The sequence below is a fragment of the Pollicipes pollicipes genome, unplaced genomic scaffold, assembly GCF_011947565.3.
Source record: "Pollicipes pollicipes isolate AB1234 unplaced genomic scaffold, Ppol_2.1 Scaffold_4219;HRSCAF=4965_pilon_pilon_pilon, whole genome shotgun sequence".
NCBI classification, from domain to species: domain Eukaryota; kingdom Metazoa; phylum Arthropoda; class Thecostraca; order Pollicipedomorpha; family Pollicipedidae; genus Pollicipes; species Pollicipes pollicipes.
In genome coordinates, this window is record NW_023596448.1 from 18202823 (window position 1) to 18218759 (window position 15937).

General features: G+C 51.3%; 1 protein-coding gene across 4 annotated transcripts in view; it reads left to right on the plus strand.

Annotated features, from left to right (window-relative positions):
* LOC119095315 (uncharacterized) overlaps positions 1 to 15937 on the plus strand; it is a 38857-nt gene that overhangs the window by 10145 nt on the left and 12775 nt on the right. For all 4 annotated transcript variants that reach the window (XM_037218172.1, XM_037218170.1, XM_037218169.1 and 1 more), the window contains 2 exons: positions 12101 to 12302; positions 12903 to 13135. In XM_037218172.1, coding sequence (XP_037074067.1) covers positions 12157 to 12302; positions 12903 to 13135 — 379 coding nt within the window. In that variant the 5' untranslated portion in view covers positions 12101 to 12156. The remainder of the gene's footprint in view (positions 1 to 12100; positions 12303 to 12902; positions 13136 to 15937) is intronic.

A 15937-nucleotide genomic window follows, 5' to 3' on the forward strand; every position in this document is an offset into this window, starting at 1 on the left:
ATGGGCTTCCTTTGGGTTTCTGTGGGATTTCGTTGAGGCTTTTGTGGGTTTCGTTGCGTCTTTTGTCGCCTTTGTTGAGCATTGCCAGTCCACGTTGGGTTTCTATGGGCTTTGTTTGGGCTTATATAGACTTCGTTGGGGATTCTGTAGGCATCTTTGGAGTATATAGGTGTTTGGCGATCCATGGCGCAATTTGCTCAAGAGAGACATTTACGTCTGCTCTTTCCCTCCCGCTTCCGCGTATTTGTGAAAAAAAACGTACGGCGCAACACCCGAGGGAGTATCAGGGATTGATTCCTCTCGTTGAGCTTCTTTGATGTACTGACGTTGGGGCCAAGAAAACATCAAAAGATGAAGCGAATAATCAGTGTCATGCATTTGTGGGTTCTCTGTAGGACTGGTATCGCGTCGAACGAGCTCGGAGATCAAGCAGAGCGTTACACACGATAAGGTCGCGTGCATGCATCCCAACATTGGGTCGCGGGTCCGTATGGGAACCGTTGAGATTGTGAGACCGTTGGTCTCGTTTTGAAATTTGCGTGCCTGCATTACACCCTAAGTAATATTATCGCGGACGTCTCGTCGTTGCATGGAGTCAGGGCATGTAGATAATGTCTTCCTGTGAAAAGATTTGAAGACAAAAACACTGCAATCGAAAGAAATATTTCTGAAATAGTGGTATTTTCTTCTCAAGCGCCCAGCACTGCGTGAGCGCAAAAACAGGCTTCCTCTGGTCATCGCTGCCGTGGCGTGGCATACGGCGTTTGACTGACCATTGCGGCTGGGATCCAAATGTGACCGGATCGGCCGAATTCCCCGGCTTTCGCGGCCAGAAAAGGGACTCGGCCGTCCAATCGACCTCATCCCCAGGCGAACGGTTTATTTACGCGTCCGCGGACGTGTTGACGTTCATTTTCTGTCTTTGTCGTATCTTTTCGCGCGGGACTTGAATCGGAGACCGATACATTGCTGTTCTACGATTTGTTGATAAAGCGAATGAAAAGTTCCGCGCAGACTAGCAGGATAATTTTTCCCCGATGTAAAGTGGGCTGCATGAATCCTGTTCGTTTTCCGAAGTGCTTCCTTCGAGTCACATACCGGTTGCAGATTGCAATGGGGCCGGACTTTTCTGTTTGCTCTGGTAACCACCTTGCATTGACGGGATCATTTCAATTTCCTTCCATGGCAGGTCGTGACCCTGTAGCGTGGCTGTTTCTGAAAAGCAGTGCACAAACGCGGATGTCAAACACGCCTTCGGAGAGCAGAGCGCTTATCACGGTCGACAGATTTAATCGCTGTTCAGAATCAATGCCTGGCTAAGCGTGGAAAGCGAACCGGTCGCAAAGCGAGCCGTCAACAATCAGTGACGCAGACAATCAGTGGAGATCAGTGGGGACGTTCCAGTTTGCTCCGCACAACCGATGGGTTGACGGACGGGTCTCAGGGAGTGCGTCAGACGAAGCAGAAAGATCACGCGCAAACATTGAGAAGGTATCCACCCATGGCGTCGCTGGCTGGGGTGTAGAAAATACGCTTAAGTTGGGTGGGTGGAAGGGGGGGGGGGCTGCGCAAGAAAAGTCACTAAACCTACTCCAACTTAAACCAAAAAACTCTTTCTCCCGAATTTCGTCCGACTTTTTCTTGAAGTCGGGGCAGAGCCCAAACTTGATTACAGAAAACCACACCCCAAGTCTCTGCTGCCAAACAGACCCAAGGCTTCGCTCCGCCGGCTTTTAGGCGGGGCGTCGGCTCGTGTCGACGCGTCAGCGTGCGGCGCCCCGTTGTCGGCTGGCGCAGCCGGGCGGCGCCGGCAGGGGACGTTGCCGAGTCGGTTATTTACGGAGCCGTCAACCCGGCTCTGCGCACGCAGCCATTGTCACCGGCACCGGCGGGGACCAGCCGTCAGTCAGAGGCGAGCCCAGGCTGTTGTGGCGGGGGGGTTGGGGGGGGGGGGGGAGGGAGAGCTCGTTCCCGGTTGCAAGGAAGGCACGCATTTTTACCTTTTGTAAACGACGTGCCTTCTAAAAAAGCAGAACTTAATAGAGAAAAATAAGTGGCGTGTCTTCATAATCTCGGAGAACGAGGACAACAAAATGCGTCGGTGGTATACGAAAAAATGAGTTGCGAGTAAAGCCTCAGATACATGGAATCTCAAGGCAATGCGAGTAAACAGGTCGACATCTGCAGGGCGTTGCGTTCGCCCAGTTCGCAACATATTAGATTCGTATATATATATATATATATATATATATATATATATATATATATATATATTGCTATATTATATATTATATATGTATCTAATGGAATTAGTATTCGCGACTTTGATCTACCGTGGCTGCTGTGAAAAGTTATAACGGTCTCAGCTTTCGCGGCAATCGGCCGTGTTGAGAAGGCCAATACTTATCTACACATGCTTTGTTTACTGCAAATATTAAACGGGTCTGTTTAAATGATATGACCTTAGGCCTACCGCAACCCATTAATGAGTGATGATAGTAGGCCCTATGGCGTATTGCGATGGGACCTCCCTGTGGCGTATTGCGATGGGACCTCCCTGTGGCGTATTGCGATGGGACCTCCCTGTGGCGTATTGCGATGGGACCTCCCTATGGCGTATTGCGATGGGACCTCCCTATGGCGTGTCGCGATGGGACCTCCCCATGGCGTATTGCGATGGGACCTCCCTATGGCGTATGACGATGGGACCTCAGCGCGTGTGCTCTACGTGATCAAATGACCACGTTGATGCAGGCCAATCAAAGGTCCGCTATCAGGCGAGTATTGATTGGATATGAATCTGACTCTGTCGCCAAGTAGACGGACGTCAGAAGGTTTTACAGCGCGAGAAGTTTTCGGCCATCGTAAATGTTCTCTTAACCAAGCTCATGAATCAGCTTGGTCTCAATAAGCAGCCTCCATCTCAGTAAATCAATAACTTAATAAATCAGTCGCAACAACTTGACAACCAATACCTGTCTAGTGCGGTAATTGTCCCACCATCGAATAAGTGCATGCTTTATATCGAAATGTTACATACATACATGTCATATCGAAAAAAGTTACAAAAGCTTAGTTGTTGCTTGTAGCTTTTGACGATAAGTCTTTGGAATATTGGTGCTTCCCTTAATTTGTATCGCAGAACCTCAATTGTGATGTAACATGTACCATACATACACCATATGCGTACCATACAAGGCCACTCCAAAAAAGGGTATATGCTCACGAGATTTATAGGCCGCTGCGGTTTTCTGTTCCTCAAGCGGAGGTGCCTTATGAAAGAACACTTGAGCACACGTCCAACGTATTGGCTGGTCCATGATTGGTTTTCACGTATTCGTTTAACGATTGGGTTAATTTTGCAAGAAAAACTCTGCAAGAAGCTTGATTGCCTTTTCGACAATAACAACTTAATGAAATGTGATATTGGCTTAAAGTGGGAAAAAGTTGTGCCAGGAAACATGCTGTTGCCTGTAACAGTGCGCCTTCATCCCACATGGCTTCATTAAGTGTGTATGTTTTTTTAACGTCATGGTGCATAACCGTCCTTCGGAACAAACTCAGACCGGAACAGCCCATAAACTAAGTGTAAACCTTTCGGAAAAAGTATTATTGCGTAATTTTACGCGTAATTATACGCGTACTTTATTGTTAGGTTAATCATATATCGACAAAAGAGACTACCAATTTATCATTGTTTAATGCAAATAAGACCTTTAATCGTTTCCCAACCCTAGTAGCTACCAATACATCCTGTAGGTCCAAACGGACTTCAGAAACCTGCTGACCTGCGCGTTAATCCAGATCGGTACAGCCCAAAACTAAGCGTTAACCTGTTGGAAGAATGCAGAGCCTCTGCCATTTTTCAATCAGAACATTTCATCGCCAGGGAAGCGGCGGTTTCGGAGCCGCGCGATGCTGTCGTCAGGCACCGTGTGGTCCTTCCTGCTCCTGCCCGGCTGCTGTTCGAACGCTGTCCGGTCCACCTCGCTCTTGTTCGACCGCTGTCCAGGCGCTGTCCGGTCCTTCACGTTCTTGCCCAACCGCTGTCCGGTCCTTCCCGCTCTTGTCCAACCGCTGTCCGGAACTCCCCGCTCCTGTCCGGCCGCTGTCCAAGCTCTTCCGGTCCTTCCCGTTCTCGCCCTGTCCCTGTCCTGGGCTGTCCGGTCCTCCCCGCTCCTGTCCGGCCGCTGTCCAGGCGCTCACCGGTCCTCCCTGCTCCTGTCCAGCCGCTGCCCAGGTGTGTCTGCTCCTTCCCGCTCCCGCCCAACCGCTGTCCGCAACTCCTCGCTCCTGTCCTGCCGCTGTCTAAGCGCTGTCCGGTCCTTCATGTTCTTGCCCAACCGCTGTCCGGTCCTCCCTGCTCCTGTCCAGCCGCTGTCCAGGTGTGTCCGGTCCTTCCCGTTCTTGTCCCACCGCTGTCCGGAACTCCCCGCTCCTGTCCGGCCGCTGTCCAAGCGCTTACGGTCCTTCCTGTTCTCGTCCTGTCCCTGTCCTGAGCTGTCCGGTCCTCCCTGCTCCCGTCCGGCCGCTATCCAGGCGCTGACCGGCCCTCCCTGCTCCTGTCCGGACGCTGTCCAGGCGCTGACCGGTCCTCCATGCTCCTGTCCGGTCACTGTCCAGGCGCTGGTCGGCTGTGCTTTGTCGGTCGCACCCCGAACGGATGGGGCGTGCCGCTCCGACCTGGCGGCACCTTTGTCTGGCGGTGGGGAGGGCCCGGGGCCCGGAAGGCGGCGGTTGCCCCGGCCGGCGCCCTTTGTCGGCTGCAGTCGGCGGCGCGCCAGATCTCTGCCGGGCCCGCTGCCGCCGTCCGGCGCCACGGGCACCCCCGCCGCGAGGTGCCCAGCTGCGGCGCTGGGGTCGTATTTAGCTGAACTGCATCCTCGACCGGCCTCAGACCGTGCAACGTGGGCGTGGAACTCGCGAAAGAAGAATATCACGCTGGATTTGATGCGTAGGTAGACCCTTGATGGGTGGGAGGAGTCGGTGAAACGAGCTTAGATAACGGTCGGGGTGTCTACACGGTACAAATGGGAAAGGCGTGGGGATGTGGTTTCGCTTCATGGAACAAAACGCTGGCGGCGCGTGCGACGCGCGATGCCACGGGAGCACGCCACCCCATGTTGACAAAAGGAAAGGTCCCGGCAAATGTTTGCGATCTTGTAACGAAACACGACTGCAGTGTAACCTTTTTATTGCAGCGCAATGCTCGGCACAGCCGGTTTCAGCGCCGGCTGCGTCTTCCTGGCCAATTGCCAGCTGACCTTTATGCATCGTCGAGTCGAGCTATTAAAGCGCAAGTCGAGCCCAGCGCGCTGGATTCCCTGTCATATTTCCTGTCTGATGAAGCGATCGTCGGTTGAGTATTTCAGGCACCTTGCAATGCCACTGAAAGGCTTGCGGCGGATGAGAGGTGCAATCACTCGGCATTGCGGACTATAGATGGCGTTATTGTCGGGCGGAAGCGGGGCGGAAGTGCGGTCACGCGTCGCGTTCATCACGCGATCAACGCCAGCCTGTGCAGCTCTCCCGCAATCGATGGTTGCTAGCGGTAACAAGCGATTGTTTGGAAGCGCCTGGCTCAGTGCGTGCGTCCGGGTGCGTAAATGACGACCGAACAGTAACGATTGCCGATACAAGCCATCGAGCTTTTAGAAATGCTTTGTGGTTCGCAAGGAATGTATTTAATACGTCGATGAACGAGAAAATCGCTGTGCCTATTGTATACTGTCATTTTCCAATAGTTCCAGAGGATGACAAAATTGGAGCTATCTAAGGGGGAAAATTGACGATGGTCATTCCAACATCATTTAAGTATAGCATTACGTTTACTGAAGTCTCACTGTGCACTATTTACGAGCGCTTATTGGTCTAGACAGCATTTCGCCCAGGCGGAGACCATATAGAGTCGTAGAGGTCCTTGCAGGTCAATAGGCTCGTTGTCGCTCAGTGGCCCCGCTTATGGGGATTCAGGGGACATTTGTAAAGAAGCGTGCGAACTTTTTTGTACTTCTCACATATTGTTAAATTCGATTAGTCCGATTTCAGCGGTAATACCAGCTTTCTCAAAATTCTGCTGAACAGCTGAGCATTTCGGGCAGTTGTCGCGGACTCAAGGTACATTGTGAGACTGCTAGGAGAGGTAAAAGTATAGTGCTGTTGCAAAGCGTTGAAAGCGTAATTCAGGCTAGAAATAATCACCGGTTATGTCTTTATGATATCTTGATGATGCTGCACTGACACTACCCAGTGCTTGCAGTAAACGTAAATGATCCCGAGGTTTCAGCAGAGTAGGTATTTGAAATATTCCCAAAAGGTGGGACACTCCCTTTAAAGGGATTGTTCCTCATTCGTATGATGTTTTGAACAGAGAGACACCCTGGAGATCATTCGGTGCAGTTCACGGCTCTGCCCTTAAATCCTAAACCTCTCTAGTTTTTTAACTACACGCCCGCGGAGACGCGCAGACTTTTTCGTGCAAACTTTTAAAGGTCACACCCGGGCATCCGCAATGCCGTAACCGTAACCATAACCGTAACCATAACCGTAACCGTAACCGTACAACCATTAGCACTACCGGACATCATGATTCAAGGAAAGAGCCTGCCAACTGCTATCAAAGCTGAGCTTTTAGGTGTAACAATATTAAATGACATGTCATGGCAAGCACATGTGGTTGAGATTGTAACCAATGGATCAAAAGCTTTATATATGCTCTGCATAATGACGAAGTACCATCCACCACAGGGATAGCTTATTCGGGTGTATGTGATTTACATACGGCCATTGCTAGAATATTGTGCACCGCTTTTTCATGCGGGACTCGCCGCCAAGCAGGTGCAGCATCTTGAGAAAATGCAGAAGAGAAGTTGCAAACCATCTTCGGCCGTTCGGAAAAGTACTCGCATATCTTACAACGCTTGGGTATGGAGATCCTCGCTGACAGCAGATATTAGCTATGCCTAAGGCCAGGAAAACAAGTGCAAGCGTCTACCATGCATAGAGATCTGCTTCCGAAACGGCGAGTGGCGATCTCCGACAGAAATACCAGGAGCGTAAGCACACTCCAAACGTTTTGCTGTGGTATGCGACTACGTAAATCAAGCATCCCGCATATAGCCACTCTCGTTAACATAGATGTATTATCGACTAAGTTGAATCCTACTTCATATGTACATTGTGCACATGTGCTATATGAGCTGATACTCGAATCCATGCTTTTCTCAATAAATCTCTCTCTCTCTCTAAGAATATCATTCAAATCGTGCCATTCCGTTTGCCATGCGGCGATCAAAGCCAAGGAAAACATAATTGTCGAGTCTTTCATATCTGACGTTTGTGAGCACGATTTACAGATTTAAGGGCCGTCAAATGGCTCTTAATCAATGTTATGCAACGTACGATGACGTAATTAGACAATGACGCATTGAGGTGCATATTTACTAAAAGGAGAAATTATGTTGTCTTTCTTTTGTGAAGAGATTTTCGGCTTAAAACTATAACAGTAATTATAAGTGGCTTATTTCATCATATTTGATGTTTGCGTCCATATATCTTCAAATGTGGAACATTCCCTTTAAGGCTCACCTTGCTATTTTGATACCGACGGCCCGTTTTATCGCCATGAAGCGTGCACGCGTTCCACGGTCAAGTTGTAGGCCTTGGGGCGCTTACCTTCCCCCCCCCCCCTGGACGGGTGAGCCTGGTTCCAAAAGTTACACTTGGCTACCCCACTGGAAACATCAAAACTCGTTTAAAGGGAAGAAATGTGCACGATATATCGACTAGGAGTCGGAAAGTCACCCAATTATGATTGTGCTATTCAGCTATATAAAAACCTGCCCAAAGCAGAACCAGGGATGTAGTGTCACAAAATAAGTTGTGGGAAGCGGACTGGACAGTAAAAAATGAAGAAACCTACACCAAAATGCACCAACAAACAGGGTTTTCTGCGGATTCACCTCACTTTTTTCTCAAAGTTTGTGGGAGAGCCCCCCCCCCTACCCCACCCCAACTGAATAGAAAACTACCCCCTGAGCAAAGCAGGAGCCCGAATGTGATAAACAGTTATTGTCATCACTTGTGTAACTTGCCCGTGAAAAGCTCGGGTTCGGCCTTCATATGAAAGGGACTGTCATATCCTTTTATTCGTTTTGAAACTGAGACGGGCATTTGCAAGATCTATCCCTGCAGTTCACGACCATGCACTTTTTAACGCTTGAAACCCTCTTGTTGCTGAGCTTGATGCACACCAACTTGTGCAGCCTATTTCCCACCGCATTTTTAAAAGCCACCAAGATCTTTGTGACGTCATAAAAACGTCACGCGAATAGCTCCTCTTCATTAGCTGTATTGTGTTCATGGTTAAGGCAAATATGGCCACTGGAATATTCGTGTCATTTCTTGTCTCTATCACCAACTGCTTTTTGTAAAAGATAATAGACGTTTTGTCTTTAAGTTCTTCTGGCGGACGTGAGGCTGATAATAAAATAACTTAAAAATAGCGCCGTAACCGAGTATGCAAGTGCAAATAAAATGCATGCCATTATGTGAAAATATATAAGAACGGCACAAAGGTGGGCCAAAACGCACGCACACAATGCTTGTAACTTAACTTTAGACAGGCACCAGCGCCATATTGCGGCACGTAAAAGTTCCACAAGTTTGTCACGTCCAGGGTGATGGATGTCGGGAAGAGCGAAGTTCAGTGCATAAATTGCAACACGATGTTGGACGTACACCTGATGTGCATTGTAGGCTAGAACTCAAGTTTACATCAACTATTTTTGATTTAAACAGATGGTTTGCAAGAAACTGATGGAATTGTACACAAAATTACACTCATAACGTGTATCGACTGCAAACAAACAATTCAACACACTTCATAGGGAGCTGATAGAACAATTCTGGCCCGCTCCGGCCTCGAACGCAGACAGACCATGGAGCATGTCCCGAAAGACAGAAAATTTGTAGGCGCGCCGTACATCATAACTTTGATCCGATGCGTTGGCTCGTCCGATGCTTTGGTTCGATGCTTCTTTGATCCGATGCTTTGGCTCGCTCGTCAGACTTTGGCTCGTCTAGACAAAAATGGTCATAGGATCGGCGCGACATAAGGAAACAAACATTTTTTTTTGGTCCCGTACTGATTGAAAATGGCGTGATAGGAATTCCGTTTACAGCTCCTTGAAAAGCAGGTCTTTTAGACGTGAACCTCGTGACTAGTAACGAAAGTACGTCGTGGTGCGGTTGTGCTGCCAACGTAACTCGTTGGGGCTGAGCCACGCCATCGGCTGCAGTGGCAGCTTTGACATGGCTGGTCTGGCAGCGACTTTAACGTCATGAGAACGTTCCATGACGTAATCAGACCATGACGCATTGAGGAGCATATTTGCAAAATAGTGAAATTTTGATGTTTAGAGCAGTCTTTTGGATTTATAACCATGTCACTAACTATGAGTGAGCTTTTTTCCATTGTATCTGATGCTGGCCTCAATACCAAATCATTACAAAATACAAAAAACTCAATAAATGTGGAACATCCCGTCAACGCGTGTTTACGGATCACTGCCTCCAGCTGGCGTGGGACGCGCGGCGTGCCGCGGTGTGACGACGGAGGTGTTGACCTCAGCTGTCGAGCGAGCGATGCGGGGAGAGCGGGTCGATGGGGGGGGGGGGGACGCTGGCCCTGTCGTCGCACCACCCATATGGTGATCCCGTCCTTCAAAGGGCCCAGGCGACCCGCGCACGATGATGAGGCACCCTCAGGAGCGGGAGGGCTCTGAATGAGTGGCCGGCCGAAGCTGGTTCTAAAGTTAGTGTGTGTCTTGTCTAGGTTAATATGAAACTCGCACGTGTAGGGGTAGGACTTTGACCCCAACTGCCTTGATCCGAAGCCGGTGGTAGCAGAGACGACTGACTCAGAGTTCAGTAGCGAGATCTTCGATATCAGTGAGTTGGAAAAGACAGTCTGTTGACTGTTCATAGGGTGTAATTTGTTAGGGCATTTGTGAGGAACGTTATGAACTATAAATACGACAATACTATTAGCCCTACTCCTCGACGAATAATCCTAAAGCACATCTATCTCTCATTTTTCCCGGTTATTCTAAGAGGAATAAGGCTATTAGTGCTGTCTTATTTATGCTCACAAGGTGTGCTCAACCAGGGAGTAAAAGGACACAAAAGTCCCAGAATGTGGCCAGATTTCATTATCACGCCATAGACGAATACAATAGGCCAGCGATGAAGCAATAGAATCACTGTGGCCTGCCCATCTGAATCTGCCCCTCCCCTCTCCTGTTTAGACCCTCACCCGCCATCCACCTCCACCGTCACCCAGAGCCCGTGCCTAGACTGTTTGTTTGTTTGTTGATCACTTAGCGAAGCATCAGCCAGCGCCGACGGTTACATCCGATCCACAGACAGGGCGAGCATTAGCGAGACCATGACCTTGGGTCACCGAGCACGGGCCGACGCGGGGGGAGGGAGGGGGGGGGGGCTGACCCGCTGGTCCCGCCGCCGCACGCCAGATCTCCCCACCGGTCCTCGGGGGACCTCCAGTGGTCGCGGACAGGCCGGTGATTACTTCGTAAGTGGCTCTAACGAAACAGCTTAAGCTCTGCGTCCAGGCACTATAAATCATTCAGACCGTTGGAACCCTTCTGAGGCACCCGGCATGGACCTCTGCCAATGCATATATCTCCCCACACGCAGCAATAATAAACTGGCGTGGCTCATTTCAAGCGCTGTCGATGGGGTGCGACGCGTTTCAGTGGTGGGGGTTGTCAGGCGCCTGGCTCCGTGCAGCAGGACGTTTCCGGCTAGGACTCGGGACACCCTACGACCAAACGGATCACGTGTGTGAGTAGGTGACGACTGTCACTGTTTGGTCATGTAGCGCGATCGGCTTTGCTGGGACATTACGCTTGCTTTCACGTCAGCAACTCCTCCAGTCAAAGAGTGGCGTTGCGGTGGCTTGCCCGTCTGTCGCTGGCGTCACATGCTAACATTCGAACAGACGAACAGCCGCATCTGCACCGATCCGTACACCGCAAACACTTCCCTCCACCAATCAAAAAGCCCCTCACTTTAGCGAACATTGACGTCATCGTTAGACGGAGCAGCAATGCGAGCAACGTAAACAATTCCCTGCATCAATAAAAAATCCCCTCGCTTCACTGAACATCCACGTCATCGTGAGACGAAGCAGGAATGCGAGCAACGCCCTTACAGTCGGCCTGTGGCTCGCGCTCACTCGCGCAAAGCGCTTGCCGTGAAGTGCAGTTCATGAAGTTGCGCATCGGGTGGCCGCACCCAAGGATAAATAGCGGACTGGCCCGGCCCACTGGCAATGGGACCAGCATTCCGCCAGGAGCGGTGCCAACAGCAACACGGACAGCGTGCTGGCGCTGCAGGGTCAGCGGAGTGGCCGCCGGCCCGGAGCTCCGCAGGGAGGTCCGAGGAACGCGGCGAGTCCGGCCACGCCGACGCCGGCCGTATCGCACTGTGCCGTGCCGTGCCGTGCCGTGCCGTGCCGGCCACGCACACGGCACGGCACGGCACGGCACAGCGCGATACGGCAGAGACTTGACTTGACTTGACGAGGCATAGCAGTAACATGACAGCGACACGTCCCGACACAGCCAGGCGCATTTATTATTCAAATTGTAATTACATCGCAGTCTGGATTGTACAGATTACCCTTCAGATCAGCACTCTGAGCGAAGAGCTTTGCCGGACCAATGGGCCCGGCAATAGTTTCCTCGTGATAGCACCCCTGCTCCGAAGTGGTCCCTATAATAAGGGGTATCTGGTCTCTGCACCTGTCTCCAAGACCTGCTGGTAACCCCTGACTCCAGCCCGTCTGACCCCTGACCCTGTCCCCGGGACCTGCGGGTGACATCAGACCCATCCGTCTGACCCCTGACCCTGTTCCCGGGACCTGCGGGTGACCTCTGACCCATCCCGTCTGACCTCTGACCTTGGTCTTGAGATCTGCGGGTGACCCCTGACCCCAACTCATCTGACCTCCGACCCGTTGCCAGGCCCCAGGCGAACCCCGACCCCCGACGCGTCTGACCGTTGACCCTGCCTCCAGGACCTGCGGGTGACCGGTGACTCTGGCGCGCCGCGTCGTCTCCCAGATCCGTCACCATGAGTATGCGCGGCGGAGGCGCCCGGCTGGACAGCGCGCAGGCCGCCAAGGTGGCTGTGATGGAGCGCCGGGTTCTCATGGGCTGCACAGTCTCCGTCGTACTTGGACTCCTGCTCTGGGTCATTACGATCTCCACAGAGTACTGGTGAGTACCTGCGAGTGTCCCTGAGTGCCTCTGAGGGCTGGCGAGTGTCTTCAGCCGCGTTCGAGCTCTGGCGAAGGCCTCCTAGTGCTGGCGAGTGCCTCCCAGTGTGCGGGGTCCCTCCGGGTGCTGGGGAGTATCTCCAAGTATTAATGGATGTCTCCGAGCGCTGGTGGCTATCTCCGAATACTGATACAGCCTCCGAATGCTGGTGACTCTGTGCACTGGCGCGTACCTCCGAATGCCGGTGAGTGTCTTCGCAATCCATTTCCACTGAGCACTCATAAGCACTCCACTAAGTACTCAGGAGACCCCTTCATTCTCGGTGGAGCGGCGAATGGATGTCGGCGTGAACTGACTGGCGCTTCCACGGTTTGTAAGCAGACTCCCTTGCCTGTCTCAACCGCTAGCCTGGCTCATTTAACCTGTTGCTTCGCGTCGCCGCCACCTGCAGCCAGCCGACCACGACATCGGACCAACCGCACGAGCGCGACGTCACTGATAGCCGCCGCCGCAGGTTCTCGGTGACGTCACCCGCAGCCGGCCGACCGCAGCGTCGGACCAACCACACGAGTGTGACGTCACCGATGGCCGTCGTCGCAGGTTCTCGGTGACGTGTGCGGGGGGAGCCGCCATCAACGGCAGCAACCTGGCCGGCGTCAACGGCAGCAGCCCGGCCGGCGTCAACGGCAGCAGCCTGGCCGGCGTCAACGGCAGCGCCGAGCGCAGTCCGGACCTCATGCTGTTGACGTCCCACACCGGGCTGTGGCGGGGCTGCCGGGACGTCCGCAGGAACGGCACGACGGCGAGCCCCGACAGCGCCGGGACAACGCGCAGTGAGTCACGGCACAGCGGAGACGGAAAAGCAACGACCGGAGAACTCTGGCCCGTTTTATAAAGAGAGGATGGCATACAGTTGTGGCGCAAGGGATAACTTCCCAAGCTTTTATTTCGAATCCGGCTGCATAAAGTGAGGAGTAACTTGATACTCTAACGCCCGTCAGATTCTACTAGTTTTCTACTAGATTCTACTATTCTACTAGTCTTGGGGACATCGAAGTAAAGAGCTACTCCGTACTTCACCAGGCATCCATCTGGTTTCATAAACGCAGCTGATTTGACCATGGGGTAGACCTTCATCCCGAAACTGAAGTAAAATAAAAAGATGCTCTGGCCCGCCATAAAATGAGCAGTCATCATAGATGAGCTGGATGAAGGTGCCAGGCCCGTATGAAAGCCTACCTCTTTCACACATGTCACGGATTACACGAGGGACCAAATTTCTAGTTCTTGCTAGGACGCCGACAGACGTGATAAAGCTCACAAAATCATCACATCACATTCCATCACTTCCACCCACACTTCAAACAGGCGCATGCCACTATTTTTAGCGTCTTTATGAGTGAGCAGGGTACACCATTCATACGTCTGAATCGGAGGAGTTTTGCAAGATCACTTGGAGCTGTACTGTGACAGATGACCCTCTTCTCTCCAAAATATGCCAATTAAAGGTTTCTCCCCATATTTTTATTTTTCTCGAAGTGTGTGAGGGGGAAACGGGACTGAGGCCCTACCAACTGATTAGAAAACTACACTTCTGGTCTGAGCGTTAATTAAGAGCTCAACTCTTGCAACGATTCGTTGTTTTTCATAACGCAAACTGATGGGGGGGGGGGGGAGGGGAGGCCATGTGTCCCGCCCTGCCTCAGAAGGTGCACAAACATGTCACCTGTTTCATTCTGAGCATATCGGCATGCAGTTTGGTGTATTTTGAGCAGATATTTATTATGCCTGGCCCCTTTAACATATTCGCTGACGTCCCCACCGCCCGCTATACGCGCCTTTGTCGATTGACGCCCGCCGCCCGCCCGCCGCCCGCCGCCCGCCGCCGCCCGCCCGCCGCCGCCCGCCCGCCGCCCGCCGCCCGCCGCCCGCCGCCCGCCGCCCGCCGCCCGCCGCCCGCCGCCCGCCGCCCGCCGAAGATTGTCGTGCAGGGTTCCCAAAAAGACCACTTTTCAGAATCCGGACGAAATGAACACATTTTTGTATCCAAACGAGTGTGATGAATGCCTCAGATGATGCAGAGACTTGGGAAAGATTGCACATGCTGGAAAGATATCCATAGAATATCTTAGGGGGAGGGGGGGGGGGGGCGCATGTAAGTATCCTCATCGGCCAGTGGAGACCTAATTAGCCTGAGAGCACACGAACGATAAACACGCATAGACTATAGTCACGCATCCGACTGGATAGCCATCTCCCGCTTCAGCGCCTAAACTGCCCCAGGGGGCTTGCACCTCCACCGAAATCACTTCCTTTTGCGTTGTTCACGAAGGCTTGCACGCACAGATTCAGTCTGGGGCCTTCGCGGAATGAAATAAGTTTTAAATCACGTTCAAAACTTTTTGTAATAAAAAGGCTCGAACAAACCATGGCACTTATGATTTTGAGAAGGCTCTTTATGTCGGCAGGCACGAAACCATGCCGTACTGCGCGTCTTGTCTGGTGTCATTGAAACATAATAGTGAGGCGGTGGCCGCCATATTCTTGTTTCGCGGTGCACCGTAGCACGATGCTGCGCAGGAATTCTTTTAGCTTGCGAATCAGATCAAAATAACGCTTTTGTACGTCTTAAACTTTATTTCGCGAAATTGTGCCGTGCCACAAGCTTGTGGAGACTCATAACTACGAAGGCAACAACAATGGATTCTATACATGTATTAATTTCAGACATTACCATTGCATGCCAAACATTTCAGCCCCACTGATGTTTGGCACACAATGGTAGTGTCTACTAAATCACTCTCGTTTAGCATCGCTATGTGAATATATACATATATATATATATATATATATATATATATATATATATACATATATAGGCATACATATATATATATTTACATATATATATATATATATATATATATATATATACATATGTATATAGCAAAAGTTGGTAAGTATCTTACAGCTTGAGCTACGTTCTTTGATTTTTTGACGTTGCTTTTTCGTAGGAGGGCATGCTATTGAGGAAGGCTGCATTAGTCCAGTAATCTAGCCGATGAGGTGCCGTATCCAGTAGGAAATCTAGTCCCACCCGAGTGCGTCACTGGTTGCCAGGTTCCCGTAGCCTATGGATTGAGTGACCATGGGAGGGGTGCTGCCAGGTTTAAAAAACCGGCATAAGAAGCGGGAAATTATGCCGAAATTTCTTCGGCCAGGCAGAAATAAGTAGTCACTCCTCGTCATGAAACTGGTTAGTGGTGTCGGTGAGTTGGCGTGGTCAGAGACCTGACGTCAGTGAATGTCTTCGAAAGCAACACCCGAAGCGTGGTGCTGCTCTTCTCGAGGTGGGAGACCATTTATTCTGTCGGAAACAGTTTAACCGACAAGAACAACGGCGCATGGCATTGCGCGATTCATCGGCTTTGTTAAAACAGCCGACGTCAGAGAGCATGCATCAAATACCGCACAATTGCTTATAGCGATGAATAACTCAAAAGTGCAATGAGCACCAATAACAGCACTAACGTAGCAAATTCGTAAGTTTTAAGTTTGAGCCTGCAACAACGACCTCCCCGCGGGCTGAAGGACTCTTGCCACCGCCGCAAGGATGACCCGGACACCATCTGTCC